Source organism: Ornithorhynchus anatinus, chromosome 15, assembly GCF_004115215.2.
Source record: "Ornithorhynchus anatinus isolate Pmale09 chromosome 15, mOrnAna1.pri.v4, whole genome shotgun sequence".
NCBI classification, from domain to species: Eukaryota; Metazoa; Chordata; class Mammalia; order Monotremata; family Ornithorhynchidae; genus Ornithorhynchus; species Ornithorhynchus anatinus.
The window spans coordinates 23,476,068-23,495,466 of record NC_041742.1 but is presented as its reverse complement, the minus strand read 5'-3'; the positions used below and the strand labels follow the sequence as shown (position 1 = coordinate 23,495,466).

Here is a 19,399-nt window from a genome sequence, read left to right as displayed (position 1 = left end):
GAAATGTAAGAAAAATCAGTTACCATGATTTTCGAACCACGGCTCTGCTGTGTAATAACTGAGTGCCTCTGTCTTTTGTGAGTGCCAGTTTTATCCAGGTGTCAGCATTGCCTTATAATACCAATTTAAAATGAAAACATTCAACCTCTTGAGAAGTGACAGCTGTTAGCAAAGCCATTCTGACACCTTCAAGAACCCACTTTAGGCATGTGAGGGTGATTCCTATAATCCGCTGTCAAGGAAATTGTTGCGGGGATTCAGGAAAGCTTGGGTCTGAGTGTCTAGGAGTCTGGAACACTTCAGTCCCTATTCATTTGTTTCACTTAAACATTTACCTTCCTTATAAGTGAAATGGAAATAGAAGGACTCACATTTCCTACTGTCTTTCCCTCTTAATGCGGTGCAAATAGTGTCTAGGTCATGAAATGGAATCTCTGCTGCTCCTTGATTCTAAGCAGCCAGTACCTTAGAATTAATTGGAGTGGCTCAATGCATCAGTCACTAATAGACTTGATACTAGAAAGCCAGCCGGACTATACTTAGATGATTCAGGCTAAAATAGCCAGGTTTTGAAAGTTGCAGCGTATGTAAATAGAGACATGGAGTCTTCTAGGATTTAGCTGTTCAGTCTTTATAAACATCGATGAGGTTTCTAACTACCGATAATAGCTTTGAAGGTGACACAGCCTTATAAAACGTAGGGCAGTGTACTTACCTGAACAAAAGAATAGATTTGGAAAATGAAAAAGACCTAAAAGATTTTACAAATGAGAGACGGCACCCTTCAACCTCATCCCGGCTGGCGCTAGCCAGCCCCAAGAAGTGGTGTATCCCTTCTGGAAGATGTTTGCATGCATTTTTCATTCTCTCTGCCCAGAAAGCAGCCTGAATTTTATTTTAATTCCTTCTCATAAGCAGATGTGAGGTCCATGTGACCAACATCCTATTTCCTTCAGACCAAGTGTTTATCAGTTCATTGGTTGAGCAGGCAGAAACCAGCTGTTTTTGGAGTCCTTTTTTGAAAGACGACTGAACCAAGCCAGAGAGATTTTAGGCATTGAATCTGATAGAGCATCACTGGTAAAGAATCTAATCTAACATCATTAAATTCCTTCACATCTGCTACACGTTTTTCATCTGTTAGTTGTTAGCTAAAAAAAGAACTAAAAGTTGTTCTTTGTTTTTGACTCCTTTCCATTTGCCTAGTAATCTGATTTTAAATTCTGTAAACTGATAAAAGTTGTGAGCTATCATTCAGTGAGAAGGAAAACAATCAGTATTTCTAGGAAAAGATGATTTATCAAATGAATTGGATATGCACAACAAATAAATTACTTTTCACATCTGAAAATATGCCTGGTATAAATGTACATTTTGAAGTACTATCAGAGATACTGAGATCATGCCTCGACATTGGATACTTAAAAAAAAAAGCTTTGGCAGAAGAAAAACTAGTACAAGCATTTTTGGTCTATAGTGTCTTAATGCTACATTGATTCCCCACCAAAAAAGACATTCCTTAAAAAAATTTTGATCCAATCAGGATAATCTCTTGAATTGAAGAGGATTCCTGTGTAAATATTGTTGCGCCCCCACAGTTTCAGCTGTCGCATTTATGTAACTTCCCCCTCAGCTTCATTGCCAGCAAAATCCCAGATTCCTTAGTGGTGGAAGGTAGGTTAACCTGCACTGTCCACCCACTTCTGTCCACACCAAATAGAAAAGTATGACACTGGATTCAGGTTTCTCCACCAATTCACTTGGTATTAGCATCCTGCTCTCTTCTCCCGCCACACCACAACTTGCACTCTTCACGCCTCTTAGGTTAACCTCTTAGCTGTACTTCGCTGTTGGCTTTCTCAGCTCTTACTCCTGCTGAATGCCCTTCCTGTTGAATGCCATGCCTTCCTTCCTACAATCTGCCAAATCACATCCCTCGCCACCTTCAAATCCCTCATAAAACACCAGGAGGCATTCCCCAGCTATTCTCCACCTTCCCAATCGGTTCTTCCGATAAGCCATCCTTAACATTTACATATCTGTCACTTTTTAATTCCCCTCTTTTATTCATTTATTTACTCATTTTTTGATGATTTCTACAGTCTCTACTTGAATCTGGGTTTCCTCTTTGTTCACACTGTATGGATGCTGTCTGGGTATGTTTGTTACCAAGGTCCTAGTACAGTGTTTTACACCAGGAGGTTCTCAATAAAGGGAAATCATCTATAGTTGCTGAGTGCATACTGACAGTGGTCATGATGATGGTATTGGTCTTGGGCCTCAAGCCCTGGCACAGAGCTTGTTTCATGCTGTCAGTCTCCTTTCCCGTCATTCAGACAAGAGTCCTTATTTTCCTCACTATGGTTCTTCCCTTTCCATGCTCTGAAACTTTACAACTCAACTGGAATAGTTTCCCTTCTCCCATTCACCAAGACTTTTCCTTTCCGGCCTCCAATAGCCTTCTAATCAAGTCTTACCTCCTCTGTGAAGTCTTTCCTTACATCTCCCAAACCCTCTTTGTTCCCCTTTACCATTACGGAGACAGGAGGCCATGTGGCCTAGTGGAAAGAGCATGGGTCTGAGCGTCAGGGGACCTGGGTTCTAATCCTGATTCTGCCAAATGCCTGCTGTGTGACCTGGTTAGATCAAAAGTACTTTCTCATGCTCTTTTACAAGTTTTCCTCAAGTGTGCCCCACTCCTGAACAATATAGTTAGCTTTCTTGTTTTTGCCAATTACATGAGCATATATTCTCCCAAATAAAGAGTTTGTGCTGAATTGTGGGGTGGTTTTCTTAAGTATTTTCAAGGATGGAAAGAAGATATTGGCTGCTTAGACCACAAAGCCATATACTTTATTTCACTGGTAACTTAAAACAGACTGAGCTCGTAGTGTAAAACAAGATCTTAGACCAAAGCATCTTTCACTCAAGAAGCTGGAATTGCATTTTACATACTTGGCAATTTATCGCCTCTCACCTTCTACAGAAGCTCAAATTTTCTATTGCCACCAGGACATCTCCACAGGAGTGTCCTGCTGGCACCTCAAGCTCAAACAGATTTCACCTTTCCTTCCAAACCCAGAGTCAGCAGCACCACCATCCTCTCTGTTCCAGAAGCCCACATCTTCATATTGCTGTCTATAAAATTTCCCATTCAGTCTCTCATCTGTAAAATTGCCCTCTTTCCATCCTAATGGCCATTGACCTGGTCCAGGTACTTTCATCCCAGCTAGACTCTTCACAGAGCACCCTGCCTCAAATCTCCCCCCCATCAATTAATTGGGAAATGTAACTGCTAATTCTGTTGTAATCTCCCAAGCACTTTGTACAGTGCTCTGCACATAGTAAGCGCTCAATAAGTACCATTGATTGATTGGTTGGTTGAGTGCTCACTAAGCACCTGGGAGAGTGCAATACAATAGAGTTTGTAGATGCGATCTCTGCCCTTAAGGGGTTTACAGTGTAATGGAGGAGCTTCCAATCCCTCTCTAATCCATACTTCTGTATTTCCTGGATCATTTTTCTGCAATGCTATCATACACATATATCTTCACTCCTCAAACGACGTTAAGTTACCCATTCTTTTGGTTCCTTCCAAGCTGACCTTGTCACTGTGCCTCATTCTCCACTCACCCGTGTCTGTCTTCTTGCTCCTGTCCTTCCTCCAGAGTGAATTTCCTCTTCCTATCACTTCTCCAAACCACAGCTTTTCCCATCTTCAAAGCCTGTCTCTCCACCCCTCCGCCACCCCCCCGAAATCCCATGTCCTCCAGAAGGTCTTCCATGATTAAGCTTCACTTTCCTAACTGATGTCCATCCAACAGCTGTCTTTACCTGTGAGACAAAGACTGTGTCCAATCTGATTATCTTGTATCTACCCTGGTGCTTAGTACAGTGGTTGACATATAGTAAGTGCTTAACAAATATAATATTATTATTTAGCACATATTTATACAGCTACTTTTAGACTAATGTATTTTTTCAATTTAGGGTAACATTTATTATCTATCATCTTTCCACATTTCCTCTGTCAGCAACCATAGCATAATTTCTTGTTCCTTTTGTGTCTATTTATGAATGACTTGTGTCTGCTAATCTCCCCTTGAAAATCGTAAGCTCTTTGAGGGTAGGGATCATGTCTGTTATTCACTTAGTACAATCTTCACCATACGGTAGGTCCTCAATAAATACTCTTGAGATTGATTGAGTGATCTACAGAATGAGAATGCACTAAAACTTCAAGTATGATCAGATGCACAGCTTCACATCTGGTGTGTGAATGTGTCTGTTCGTCTTTGTAAATATATATAAACATCCTTTGTTTTTATTTGGTTAGCATATGTGAAAGTGGGAAAACATTTTTGTCACATTTGAAACCTCTTTTATATTTATGATATTTGAGCTCTGAATTCAATCCTTGGGGGCTTCAGATTCCATTCCCTGCTAGTAAACTATGACTTACAGATTTAAATAGTTATAAAAACTACATAAGCCTTTTGAAAAAGGCTTATTGGTGTTAAGGCCTTAAAACTATTCTTAGCAAGTTTTTATCACCTAAGGATAAGCAAATCAAAAACGCACAGATTAAATTTTCTGTGAAATGCCCATGGGTTTTAAAAATGAAGGAAGAACCTCTCTGTTAATGTGCCAAACCTAAAGCATTTTGAAAATGAATGGAGATATTTTACAAATCTGAGGTATGTTACAATCTTATTACCTATAGTGAATATACCAATGTATACGATAAAGATATTACAATCATATTACCTATAGGGAATATATCAATGTTTAGGATAGAGATATTTCCCTGAAGAGTTTAGATCTGTGTCTCTGAAAGAATGGAATATAACAGGGAGAGTTGAATAGATTAGAAAACTTCAAATTGCCTGTCATAGAGTTGGCAGTAAAGCCAATTAATCTCTAAATACTCATTTATAGGAAAGGAGGCGTGATAAATTGAAGAGATAGCAATCTTTCTTTTGGAACTGCTCACCTTCCTATCTCAGTCAATACACCACCATCCTCCCTATCCCAGAAACCCATAGGCTCGGTATCATCCTTTATTTATTCTCTTTCAACTGTCAGTCTATTGCCAAAACCTGTCAGTTTTTCCTACACAAAATCTCCCAGATCCTCCCCTTCCTCTGCACCCAAACAGGTATCACTTCTGTGAAAGCTCTGGTTATATTCCCGCTAGACACTGTTGAATCCGCCTCCTTGCTGGTCTCCCTGCCTCCAGCTTTTCCCTTCTCCAGTCTACATGACATGCTGCTGCGTGGATACTTTAGATGAGTTGATGGGATGGGATGCTGGATTCATGGGATTTGTGGGATTGAGAGCTAATTGGGGAAGGTTTGGAGGAGGTGGGGTTTGGAAGTTGGAGGATGCTGTGGTCTTTGGGATTATGGGAGGAAATTTTGTGTTGGGTTGGGGGTGGGGGGTGAGTTAGGCAGTCTGGCCTAGTGGAAGGAGTGTGAGAGCAGGATTTAATCCGAAATCTCACTGGCCTCCTCTGTCACTTTAGCAAGTCACTTAACATCTCTGTGTCTGTTTCCTCATCTGCTAAATTGGGATATGATACCTGCTTTCCTTCCCTCTTAGATTATGAACACTGTGAGGGATAGATCTAATTATTTTGTATTTACCCCAGCATTTGGTTCATATCAAGCATTTAATAAATATCTCAATTAGCATAGGAGAAGCAGTGTGGCTTAGTGGATAGAGTAAGGGCCTGGGAGTGAGAAGGACCTGGGTTCTAATCCCAGCTCTGCCACTTGACTGCTGTGTGAACTTGGGCGAGTCGATTAACTTTTCTGTGCCTCAGTTACCTCATCTGTAAAATGGGGGTTAAGAATGTGAGCACCATGTAGGAAAGGGACTGTGTCCAACCCGATTTGCTTCTATCCACCCCAGTGCTTAGTAAAGTGCCTGGCACATAACCACCGTTAACAGATACCACAATTATTGTTATTATGTGCATGTGTTTAAACATACCTAGACAAGACTGAACATGAGAGCACACTTGATGTCCTTTAAGTCTGAAGACAATGCTATTGATATTAAGATGCTATCAGTGGAATATGAATGTGGCTGATAAAAGTGATGTGGAATTGACAATCTAAGCCTTATTTATAATTGGGCTACATTTTACCAAAAGCCAAGGAATGTTTTCAATCCTTGTGTTTAATAGGGTGTGGATTTTTAGGTTTTAGTCAATTTCACTTTATTTCTACGCTCTAAATAACTTGTTTTAGGTGATGGTGAAACTCAAGGAATTAAAAAAAAATAATACTTTTAAATTTTGATTAGCAAGATGTGTACTTAAATCATCTTGTGAATCCAGTCTACTTCGTGTGATGGATTGTCAATATATCACTGTGTACAGTGTATGTTTTGGAATATAATACTTGTAAGATTTTTATATTGAAAAATATGCCCCTTCATGTGTCTTCTCAGTCATCATCTTTCCAAATCGATGATGCCTAACTTTTGCAGTTCATTCAGTTTGTTTTCTTATTAATTATTCAGTACCCACTAAGTGCTACTAAAGTACTATTTACGGATCCTGGAGAATATTGGCCGTTAAGTGCTAAGAAGTCGTGATTAAATAGGGCCAGAGTGGGAAATTCAAATTAGCTAGGAATCAGTCATATTTATCGAATGCTTAGTGCGTGCAGAGCATTGTACTAAGCACCGAGGAGAGTATAGTATATCAGAGTTGTTAGACTTGTTCCCTCTCCAAAAGCAGCTTATAGCTAGATATGGCATCAAACCAACTGGAATGGACTTTCCCTAATCTCTCAATGATCCAATGGCTCAGTTAATCTTAAAACTGGGATTTGAACATTGTAAGGTAAGCCTCAGCTCTGCCACTTGCCTGTTGTGTGAATTTGGGAAAGCCACTTAACTTCTCTGTGCCTCAGTTCCCTCATCAGCAAAAGTGGGATTCAGTACCTTTTGTCCCTCCCACTTAAGACTGAGCTCCATTGAGACCTTATCATCTCGTATCTACCTCAGCTGTTAGTACAATGCTTGGCGTGTAGTATAAATAAATACCACAGTTTTGATTATTTTGATGATTACTAATAATAACATTTTGCCACTTAAAGCTTTGTAAATTATTTTACCTGGACAGTTTCTTTCTCTCCACTTTGTTAAGATTTTTCAGGGCTTTTTTGGGTAACAGGCACCAGTGGTTAGTTTTTGTTCATCTCATAAGTATTTAATTTTTCTTCTTTCTCTGATGAAGAGCCCACACTTCAAAAACAAGAGCTGAAGGGTGTTGTTTTGGATTGATGTGGAGGCCAAAAGCTAAATTAAGCCAGGTTGCCTTAACATTGCCCTGAAAAGCAGCATAGAGCAGAGATGTCAAGCATTCGTTTACTCACTTGTGTCATTTGCAAATGCCAGGAAGAAGTAAAATGCTAAAACAGAGAGATCCCATGCTGAAATTGTACAGTATGCTTCCCTTGATTTCCAAGGGTTACTCCTAGAGTTTTGTAACTATTTGGACTTGTGTGCTTGTATATAACCTATTTTACATTTCACTGCTTAAAGCTCAACTTTCCATCTACAAATTTTGATTTTTTTCCAAAGGAATTTGAAATCCTCAAATGTCCAGTTAGAGAGAAGTTAATCATTGCAAAATCACTTTATTTGAAATAACAAAAATCAAATGTATGCCATGCTTTTAGCTTCATTGTTTTTGGCTTTAGCTAACTAAAAGAGCTGATTGGTTGTAGAATTAATGGTGTTTTGTGGGTCTGTAAAGCACATTATGTGTCCTTAATGGGGTCTACCAAAGAACTCAAATCTCCATTTTCATTCTTTTATTTTTTACGAATATTTGGAGCTCACAATAGGCAGGGGTTTTTCTGAACATTTAGAATTCCCTGGCCTCTAGGAGATACATTACAAGGAGTTAGCTATCTGTTTCGACTAGAATGGAATTTTAAATACTTTTGGGTTTCTCTTTTAACCTTTGGTTGTAATGTAGGCCTGATTTCACCTATCCAGACAAAATCATAGTTCATGGTAATCTTCTACATTACAATTTGTGTTCTGGTTTAAAGAATGGAGTCTTTAGCTGGCGACAGTACTAAATGTTAACGTCCCCACGGTTCATAAACACAGACTGTATTATAAGAATTATGAGACTTACCGAGCTCATTTTGAGAATTTTTTGGTCACTGAAACCGAGTAATCTAAGTGTCCAAATCTGTGGGGTTTGGATTTTTTTTTTCCAAATCATCATGTACAAATGAAGTCTTGTGCTAGTCGAATTTGATAAATGAGTTCTTTTGTGACCACTGTCACCTGAGATTTTGTTTCTAGTCCATCAAACACACTCTCTTAAACGAGACTTTGAAAGTGAATGGATCCTTAGTATCTATATTGCAGTGAAAGCACATTTTTCTTCTGGAAACTAGACTTAAGACTTTTGAGCAGGCGTGTGTTCAGTATGATATTTCTTTAGACGATCATATTTACTGAGCACTTACTGTGTGCAGAGCATTCTACTAAACGCTTGGGAGAGTGTTTAACAATAAACAGACACATTCTTTGCCCACAACGAGCTTACAGTCTAGAGAACAAGCTTACGATCAACAAGCCTGACACCATTCCTCCAGGATGATGTGGAATCTTTGACAGATCGGGGTGGAGGAGTACCGTGCTGTCGAGGGCACATCACCAATGTGTGCCCCAAGCTTTTAATGCCAGTAGGGTACAGTGCTGGGAGTTATTGGGGTCGAGCAGTGGCCAAATGGCAACAGCAATTTTGATGCCGGCCTGGACTGCAAATCTATCCTTTCACAGAAGCTGTGTTATTTCCGCTGGGAGGTGAAAGTGATCATGTAAGTTCTCCTCCTACCTGCAAGAAGCTTGGCCACTATTTGTGCCTTCAGCTGTGAGCAAGAAGGGGAAGGTAAGGGAGGAGCCCGGGGTAGCCATAGCTCCGAGTGCTGCATCCGAGGGTGCGTCATACGGTCCCAGGGAGATTTTGCTCATTGAATTGATATTCCTCCAGGGAACCTTGTAAAGGTAACCTTAGTATTCCGAGACACTGAAATGGAAAGCAGTAAAAGTTGCCCCCAATCCTCTGCAAAGGCAGGATGAGAATTCCTGCTTTCCACTTCTGTGTTTAAGCCACTTGACCACACAGACACTTGGTTATTTAGGATCCTATTAGTTAGGGAGCATACTCAAGATGGCATATGGCTGAAGAAGCCAAAACCCTTGTAAAGTCCATACCTACAAATCAAGGGGAAATCGTATAAACCCAAACTGGCTGGATGTTTATCAACTTGTCAGTTATTTAGGGGCTTGTGCCTAAGCATATTTACCAAAGAGAATCAGAAGGTGTTAAACTTGAATTAATTTTGCTGCAGATCCTTGGGATAGGGTTTGGGGAAAGGAGGTCTCAGTGCTTAATTTTCTCTTTGTGAAATATGTTCTCGTTGTTTAAAAAGTCCGAGCTGAAAAATAACACCCAGCTGGTGTGCTGTAGTCCAAGGCTGAGATACGTAGAAGCATAGATGTAAGTTAACAAGGCTAGTCATTTTAAAGTTCATCTTTGTAAATACAAATGTATGATGAATATTTTCTTGAGTTTTGCCAGATTTCTTTCCACATGGAAGTATTTAATTTTAGTTACACCTTCCTTTCTTAAAAAGGAAATGGCAAAGTCAGTGTTCAAGTGTTATGTCCCCCGTTGCTGGTTTTTTATGACACACTAACTTTTTAATGTTGCTCATTGTATTTCAGGGTGGACAGCCTTCATTTACACACTATCCGGTAATCTGTATATTGGTGAGTTGTCATCTCATTTTTAAATTTACTCTCCATTTTACTTCAATTATTTGGAAGGAGGATTCAATTTCCTAAAATTATTCCTTTGGGAAATAGTGGAAACTAAGATCCATTTATTTTAGAACTTTTTCCTATTATAGTTTAAAGTGACTTTCAGTAAGTAGCCCTATAATTAGATGTCGGTAGGCAAAATTCATTTATTTAATTATTTTGAGAAGTATGAAGAATTACCAGCCTGGGGTCATGCCCATTAAACTCTAGCTGCAGCTGAATGTTGAATTTTAAAGACTATCCTTCATCCTGAATGCCAGGGAATGTTTTATCAAGGAAGAAGAACCTTTATGGAGCTACTTATTTTGGTTGAGAAGCAAATATTCTACCCAGATGGAAGGGAATATGAGTATTCTCCTCAAAATTGTCATAAAGCCACAAGCAAGATTTCAAATCAACTATAGAGGAAAACAAAATCACCTCTCCCGGTTTTGCCAAAGCTGCTAAAGAAGTAGTAAAATTTAAGCCTGTTTGCAGATCTACAAACCCAGGTTATGGCTTTGATGAGCCCAGGACCAAGAAAACAAATGAGAAAGTAAATGCTTTTCATCCCCCTACCTTTCCCCCTCTTTTCCTTTCCTCACAGATTTACTCTTCCTTCTCCCTCCCTTTTCCTTCCCTTGCCCTGTCTGGCCTCGCCTTCCCTTTTGCTTCCCTTCATTCCTCTCCTGCCTCTCTTTCTCCTCCTCTTTCTCTTCCACTTTCTCAGCTCCCTTCCTCTCTTCTTTCTTTTTTGGTTCTGTCACTCTCTTCCCAACAAAGTCTTGCTCCACACTCCACCCATCCCTCATTCAAAAGGAAATTTTGATATTCCTGCAGACAAAGTGCACTTAGTCTGCTTCTTAATTATATAGATCATCCTATTAGGTACTAAGAGAGGTGATAATTTATAATTTAGCCTTTTATCAACAAGAGTGAGAAAACAGAGAAAATGGGAAAAGTCTTTAGAAATGAACCAAATTTTCAAAATTGTCTACTACGTCGAATGGCTAGAGCCTTGTACATGGGTTCATGAAGCCTGGCTCTGTTACATGATCTCTACCTCTGTTTTCATGTATGTAAAATAGGCTTTTCATATATGTAAAATAGGCATGATTTTTACCGACTCGCTTCATTTGGCGGGGAGTCAGAAGATCAGGAGACCTTGGTTCTAATCCCACCTCTGCTACTAGCCTGATGTGTGACCCCAGGCCATCACTAAACATCTCTTGTCCTCAGTTTCTTCATCTGCAAAAAGGAGGATAAAATATCTGCTCTCCATCAGAGAAGCAGCGTGGCCTAGTGGGTAGACCACAGGCTTGGGAGTCAGAAGGACCTGGGTTCTAATCACAACTCTGCCACATGTCTGCTGTGTGACCTTGGGCAAATCATGTAACTTCTCTGGGCCTCAGCCCATCTGTAAAATAATGATGGGATTTGTGAAGCGCTTACTATGTGCCAAACAGTGTTCTGAGTGCTAGGGTAGATACAAGGTCAGCAGGTTGTCCCACGTGGGGCTCACAGTCTTCATCCCCATTTTACAGATGAGGATGAAGAGTGTGAACCCCACATGGGACAAGGACCGGGTTCCAGCGGTTAGAACAGTACTTGGCACATAGTAAGCACTTAACAAGTACCATATTATTATCATGATTTTTGTGAGCCTCATGTGGGAGAGGGACTAAAGGGACTAATCTGATCAGATTATCTTGTTGCTACCCCAGCATTTGGCTCTTGGGCTTGGCACAAAATAAGTGCTTGAAATATGATGTAATAATAGTGATCCTGGTACGGTAAAGAATATTCATTCAAAATCATTATTTTGCTAATACATGGGCATGTGGTTTTCTGGTTACTGAAACTTTAGAAATGCTCAGTATAAGAGAAGAAAATATATAAATAACCAATCATTATGTGCACTCATTAGACACTAAATAAGTATGGTTGGTTGAATCAGCTAATAATGATATAGGTGAGGATAGAGCCTGGCCAGGGGCCTTAAGACCCCCTAAAAGTTTAGAGGAGAGAAATTTAGACTGACCATAAAAAGGCAGTGTATTAGTGGGGGAAAGGAAGTGATTCAAAGAGGTAAAAGGATTTCTGCAGGGTTAAGCTAAGGACAAAGTTTGTGAAATTAGCCATTTCCTAAAGAAGAAGATGAAGAAGCAGTGTGGACTAATGGAAAGAATCCGGGCCCAGGAGTCAGAAGGACCTGGGCTCTAATTCCGCTCTGCCACTTCTCTGCTGTGTGACCTGGGGCAAATCACTTAACTTCTCTGTGCCTCAGTTACCTCTTCTGTAAAATGGGGATTGAGACTGTGAGCTCTATGAGAGAACAGGGACTGTGTCCAACCTGATTAGCTTGTATTTACCTCAGTGCTTAATACAGTGCCTGGCACATAGGAAGCGCTTAACAAATTCCATACAAAAAAGTCCAAATTGTCCAAGATAGCATCTGATGTTTCTCTCTCCAGGCAGATTTAGGGTAAAGGTTCAAAGCGTTGGGCATCTATTCTGGTAGAATAAGAAGATAATGTGTGTGCTCTCTTTGGATTAGTGAGTATTCTGTTTATTTAATTTTAAAATTTACACTGTCCAGCCTTTTCAACTGCTGGAAATTGTATTGAGTTAATGTAAGCACCCAGAGGAGCATGATATTTTAGATATTTAGGGATTGTCAAGTGTACTTACTGTTTATGTATCTCCCAAGGACTTCCTCTGTTTTCATTGCTCTAATGTTCAGCTAGCCCTTAGCAAACTGGCTTCACTAACTGAAAAACACAAATACATGAATGAAATGAGGTGTGGGGGTGGGAATATTTTCAGAAATGTATTGCACATTTAAAAAAAACAAGTGGTTTATGGTAAAATGAACATAATGCAAATGGCCATTGAGAGTGGGACCGTAAATGATGGTTACATCTAATGAGACAGGTTTAGAATAGGTTTGATTGCTTTGTATTTTTATGAACATTTACACAGCCAAGTTAAAGAAATATATGCAGTTAAATATTTTTTAGGAGAATTTTATTTAGAACTTTTTGTAATTTTTTTTGAAACTGTGACTTAGTATTCTTGGCCATAGTTAGCAATGGAAAATATTTATTATCTGATTTGGCTCAATTTGCAATTGAAAGCTGTCAGAAAAAAAGTAAAATTTATTTTTTGAGACTTATTTTTAGTGTAGGAGATAGTTCAGTGAAAAATCACGGCAGTGACCAGTGAACAAAGATATAATCTGTCTTTCCACTATTCCGTGACTCCCTCTTAGCATTCCTTTCGTTTCCAAGGTACTGTAAAATGAAGTGACATATTTATTAAAATGTAGTCAAGGACCATGAAGACAGGGTGAAGTAAATCCCCCCAATCCAACAGTGGCTGTGTGAAGATCAGCTTCTGTCCATCATTTCATTTCAAATAGTCTTTTCAAGAACAGTAAATGAAAGTAAGTGAATGAATTCCATGTAAGTCAGAGGTCTTTCAGATCTCTGTCAGATCTTTTCTCTGAATTTCCAAATTCTGCTTTCTTTCTGGAGCAATAAAAGCCACACACGATCAGTGTAGTGTTAAAGGTTCCCATGAATAAACGGCAGGCTCTAGGTTTAGCCTGCTTATCTAGTCCTATATTTCAAATTCAGCCCAGCCACCAGCCTGCCCAGTTGTTTTTAACAAAGATTGTCAGTCCATAAAGAAACAATGCCAGAACCATTTATAGAGTGATAGAGACAGTGACAGTGATAGAGACCCCTATCAGGAGTGACAGATGATCATCACAGGCTTGAAACTTTAAGACTTAAAACCCGAGTGGAGAAATTGAACATAGTGAGAGTGATCTGTGCAAATGCCACTTAACATCTCGAACCTTTGACACTCGTGTTCTGTTTGGGGCACAGAGTGCAACAAGGAAGTAGGCAGGCAGGGGTGCATTAACAACGGAAAATCACTGTTAGCTATTTTCCCAGATTCTTGCTGTGCCTGTGTCAGAGTGATACTGAAGTGAACAAATGGAGGGCATAAATTACCAAACTCCCATTCCCTCAGTGTTTACTTAGTTTAAAGGGGAAGAGAGATTTAAAGGCTGAATTTGTGTTCATTAAACACTGTCTCCTACTCTCCAGTGGATTTCTGAGCAGCATCCATACATGAGTGTTCATTTGTGGACCTGAAAGTTGAAGATTACTCCAACAAAGATAAATACTCTCAAACTGAAAACAGCTCTTAAGTTGTTGGGGTTTTTTAAAATTAATTTCAATATTTTACCTTTACTTGCTGTCTTTAAAGGTCCTGATGATGCCCAACAAAAAGTAGAACCTCATCACACAGCAGTGTTGGGTGAAGGTGACAGTGTCCAGGTAGAAAATAAGGTAACTATTCCTAAAATGTTGATTTCACTTTGCAATTTGTACTTTCATTCCACTTTAATCGAGGAAGTTTCCCATCACTTTGCCTAAATTACTCGTATAACTTCAGCTTTAAACTCTTTACATCAAAATTACCTTCAAAAATATTCTTATATTTTTTCTTTAATTTCCATTGGCAATTGAAAGACTCCTCTTTTAAGCTCCATTTCCTTATTTTTTCTTAAATTAAATAGTCATATTTCCATATCAACTCTTATTTAGTTTTTCACAAGATCTATGAAGTTTTCAAGCTTTTCTGATGGATTTATTGAAGATTATTTCTCCATTTCTCTAGTCCAGTCAGTCATTCCTACTTAATCACAGTGAGCCACATTGTCTCTATTATGGACAATTATAATAGAACTGGAGAAGGTTCAGAGAAGGGCAGTCCAATGATCAAGAGAATGAATAAGGCCCCTTATGAGGACAGACTGAAAGTATTAGGATTTATCAATCTGGAAAGACTCAAGCTGAGCGGGGATACGGTTGAAATCTTTAAGATCCTGAAACATGTGGACAGGACAGACATGGTACTGTTCACCAAATTCCAGGACAGCCATCGATCCTTAAGTGTGGGAGGCACAAAACAAACAAATAGAAACACTTTATCACACACAGGATGATAAGCATATGGAATCGGTTACTATGGAATGATGTCCCGGCAGAAGATAGCAATAGCTTTAAGAGGGGCTAATATAAAGTAATGGACGTGCTGGCCATAACGAGTTAAACAAGGAAAATTTTGGCACGCTTTGAAGAACTCTTAGGGATCCCCAAGCATTAGGACCTATCAATTTATTTAGCAGCTTTGAGCAAAACAGAAGCAAAACACGCATTCCCTGCCCATAAGTAAGTTAAAAATAATAATTGTGGTATTAGTTACGAGCTTACTATGTGCCAGGCACTGTACTAAGCGCTGGGGTGGATACAAGAAAATCATATTGGACACAGTCGTCTCATGTGGGGCTCTCAGTCTCAAACCCCATTTTACGGATGAGGTAACTGAGGTACAGACAAGTAAAGTGACTTGCCCAAGGTCACACAGCAGACAAGCGGCAGACCCATGACCTTCTGACTCGCAGATCCTTGCTTTATGCACTCTGACATTCTGCCTCTCCTTCTGAAGGAGGACACTGACAGATAAAAATTATTTATGGATATTGGATAAGGAATAACAAAGGTAAATTAGATGGTGGTGCAATTTTATCTGGATAAAATCTCAGAATGAAACAGCATAACTATTGGAAGAAATGGGATTTTAGGTGGCTCTGAAGATGGGGAGGGCTGAGGTCTGGAGGATTTGGGGTGAGATGAGTTTCAGGTTAGTAAAAAGCATGAGCCTGGGGTCAGAGATGGGAGAATCAAAAGTGGGATATAGTTAAAAGGCAAGCTGGTGAGAAGCAGAGTGAAGCTGGGAAGGAACAGATGAAGAAAGCTGGCATATAAACTGGAGAAACCTCACGGAGGGCACTGAGGGGGATCCAGAGAGAGATGGCTAGCCATTGGAGTATTTTTGAGAAATACCAAGGCAAGTGGTGAGCTTATATTCAGGAAGATGATATGGGCAGCAGCAGACTGAAGGAGGAAGAGGCTGGAGGTAGGAAGGCCAGTACAGTAGTGTAATCATGATAAAAGATGTTGGACCACGTTGTGGTTTTTTTTTATTGTATTTGTTAAGCGTTTACTGTATACCAGGAGCTGGCCTAAGCCCTGAGGCGGATACAAGCTAATCAGACTGGACACAGTCCATGTCCCACTGGGGCTCACTGTCTCCCCATTTTACAGATGAGGTAACTGAGGCACAGAGAAGTTAGGTGACTTGCCCCGGGTCATACAGAAGACAAGTGGTGGATCTGGGATTAGAACCCAGATCTCCTGACTCCCAGACCTGTGCTCTTTCCAGTGGGCTACACCGCTTCTCAGGTTGGTTGCTGTTGATTAGGGCAGAAAGGAAGGATCCTAAAAAAGGTAACTGTCTCCTTTGTAGCTGCTTCTTTTCTTCCTCTCATAGATATGCTCAGGTCCTATTCTGTCCCCTCACCCCAAACCCCTTTAAAGGGTTTGCCAAGGATGCATACTTCCTTTTTATATGGAAACTCAGAGCTACAAAGTCAAAATTATTTTTATTCAGATACTGACTTTTAATATGCAAGTTGCAGTTTACTCATCTATGCAGCCCCATAGAACGATTAACCATTAAGTCCCTTTCCTAATCTCCATTGTTTTACCCTTTCAATGACCTGAGAATTATAGACCCTTCAGAGCTCATAATATCAGATAGAAATGGCAGATTCATCCAGAACTCCAACTTACTGCTGTTTGTAACTTCTTTCAGTTAATGTATCATTATAATAGAGAGTCTTGGAGCCAAAACAGAGTTCTCTTGCCATTTATAAATCACTTAGGCTACACTCTCAGGGCTTTTGTTGCCAGCCTGGCCTTATAAGTGAATTCCCCGAGATCATCTATTATGGCTCGCCCTGACTGGTGTTCCGAGAACACTTCTGGTTAAGGCAGTCCTGAGGATCAAGACAAGCTGAAACCCTTTGGAAAAATAAAAACGAGCTTTAGATATTCCGTGATGATTTAGTTGGTGGAGCAAGAACTGGAGGATCCCTGCTTGGACCTCTTTCCGTCACAAAGTGGAGTAAAGTAGTGGCAATTTCTTGTCCAAGAACATAGTAGTGCAGGCTCGGGACACAAACACACCTACACAAGCGGTGCTCAAGGGGTGAGTTATCGGCTAGTGCTAGGTTGAACGTGCACAGCAAGGATTCTTCAGACATGTCTTGCTGAGTTCAGCTACACATCAGTGCATAGGCTCAGAGCAACCCCCTCGGCATGTAATAATAATAATAATAATAATGTTGGTATTTGTTAAGCACTTACTATGTGCCGAGCACTGTTCTAAGCGCTGGGGTAGACACAGGGGAGTCAGGTTGTCCCACGTGGGGCTCACAGTCTTAATCCCCATTTTACAGATGAGGGAACTGAGGCACCGAGAAGTTAAGTGACTTGCCCAAAGTCACACAGCTGGCAAGTGGCAGAGCCGGGGTTCGAACCCATGACCTCTGACTCCAAAGCCCGTGCTCTTTCCAGTGAGCCACGCTGCTTCTCGTGTCTCGTGCATGTCACGGGTTAGCATATCCAGACTCTTCTAGAATAATTAAGCAACTCAAATTACTCATGGATGGAAAAGCAAGCAGGTACAGAGTTTTAGAGACTTTCTGATTCGGCAGAACATAATAAATAAGTCTAGAGAAATCATCAGTAAAGGAAGGCAGGCCTGCGTCCTGTGCCTGATTTCATTCATCCTAGTCTATGGAGCCATGATCGTTATACTTAGTCCCATTTCCCCTATCTGTAATTTCTTTGAGTATCCGTCTGTCCCCACTAGATGGTAAGCTCCTTGAAGGCCGGAATCAAGTCCACTAACTCTGTGGTATCGAACTCTCCTAAGGGCCTACACGTTCCCTGCCCATATTGTGCTTATAGTCTCCGGGGAAGCACTTACTATATCTCAGACACCGCACTAAGCCCTGGGATAGATACAAGTTGATTAGGTTGGACAGAGTCCATGTTCCGACACTACACTAAGCCCTGGGATAGATACAAGCTGATAATAATAATAATAATGTTGGTATTTGTTAAGCGCTTACTATGTGCAGAGCACTGTTCTAAGCGCTGGGGTAGATACAGGGTCATCAGGTTGTCCCACGTGAGGCTCACAGTCTTAATCCCCATTTTCCAGATGAGGTAACTGAGGCACAGAGAAGTTAAGCGACTTGCCCACAGTCACACAGCTGACAAGCGGCAGAGCCGGGAGTCGAACCCATGACCTCTGACTCCGAAGCCCGTGCTCTTTCCACTGACCACGCTGCTTTTGGACAGAGTCCATGTTCCACGTGGGGCTCACAGTTTTAGTCCCTGTTTTACAGACGAGGTACCTGAAGCACAGAGAAGGACAGTGATTTGTCCAAGGTCACTCAGCCGTGGCAGAGCTGGGATTAGAACCCAGGTCCTCTGACTCCCAGGCCCATGCTTTTTCCACTAGACTATACTGTTTTTCCAGCCTTTTAAAAGAACCAACTCTTTGCTTCATTAAATTCACTGGTAGAGTTCCTGGGTCAGTGACTTTAGTGAATTCTCGTCTGCATTGCCCTAGCATTAGTATTCGTATCCTCCTCTCTTCATCCCTTCATCAGCCACACTGCACTTACGTACGTATCTGTAATTTAATTTATGTATTTATATTGATGTCTTTCTCGCCCTCTAGACTGTAAGCTCGTGTGGGCATGGAATTAAACCAAATCTGTTAAATTTTACTCTCTCAAGTGCTTAGTACAGTGCTCTGCCCCCAATAAGTGCTCCAAAAATGTAATCGAATGAAATGAGTAGTCATAATAATTACATTCCTCTTTCACTGTGTAATTTTCAAGTTAGAGTATTATTATTAATAATGGTAGTTTGGAATTTGGACTTTTTTCCCTTAAAGAAAGACTGTATCTGAAAAGGCACAAATACATCAGATTTGTTCATTACAGAATTACTGAATTACTGAAGTCTGAAAGGTCTCATCAAATGAAAACATCAAGAGATGTTTCAAATTCCTACTTGATCGTGGTGTGATCAATGTCTGTTACCCTCTTCAATTTTTTCATAATCACCTAATTATTAAATATGATTGTTATTCAACATCAAATAACTACTTATTGTTACAATCAGCAATTTTAAATTTGTTTATTTCTAGGTAGAAATCTGGGACTTGTAACTAGTGTCTGCCAGCAGTAAAAACACTTCTGTAGATAAATGACTTGTGCAATTAAACAAGAATCTAATGGTTAGAAAACCTGCAGTGTGTTTTAAAAATAATTAATTGCCAAGTCATAAACCATGAAATACTTTTGGAAGCACTTTGCATAGTTGAACCAGATTTTTCTTGTAATTTGAAATGGTATCAAGCATCTATTTGTTTTACAGGGTTACCTCTTTTCAGCACATTCAGTTGAAGATTCCTTCTCATTTTGCTTCTTTTCTTTTGATGTGCCTGTAACAAATGGTCATGAATATCAAAATGCACCTAAATCATATACCTGTTTGAAAATGTTCAAGATAACAAAGTAAACCATTTTTAATTGGATTATACTTGATTTTTTGAA

The 19,399-nt window shown here is 40.0% G+C and overlaps 1 protein-coding gene and 1 long non-coding RNA gene across 3 annotated transcripts in view; one reads left to right on the top strand and one right to left on the bottom strand.

The window, feature by feature from the left end:
- Window positions 1–19,399, top strand: part of PIR (pirin) — a 72,057-nt gene that overhangs the window by 48,521 nt on the left and 4,137 nt on the right. For both annotated transcript variants that reach the window (XM_003431075.4, XM_016228017.3), the window contains 2 exons: window positions 9,766–9,810; window positions 14,122–14,204. In XM_003431075.4, coding sequence (XP_003431123.1) covers window positions 9,766–9,810; window positions 14,122–14,204 — 128 coding nt within the window. The remainder of the gene's footprint in view (window positions 1–9,765; window positions 9,811–14,121; window positions 14,205–19,399) is intronic.
- Window positions 12,531–19,399, bottom strand: part of LOC120638853 — a 46,111-nt gene continuing 39,242 nt past the window's right edge. The window contains exons 2-3 of the long non-coding RNA XR_005660856.1: window positions 19,227–19,287; window positions 12,531–12,611 (exon numbers count right to left, since the gene is read on the bottom strand). This is a non-coding gene — a long non-coding RNA (uncharacterized LOC120638853). The remainder of the gene's footprint in view (window positions 12,612–19,226; window positions 19,288–19,399) is intronic.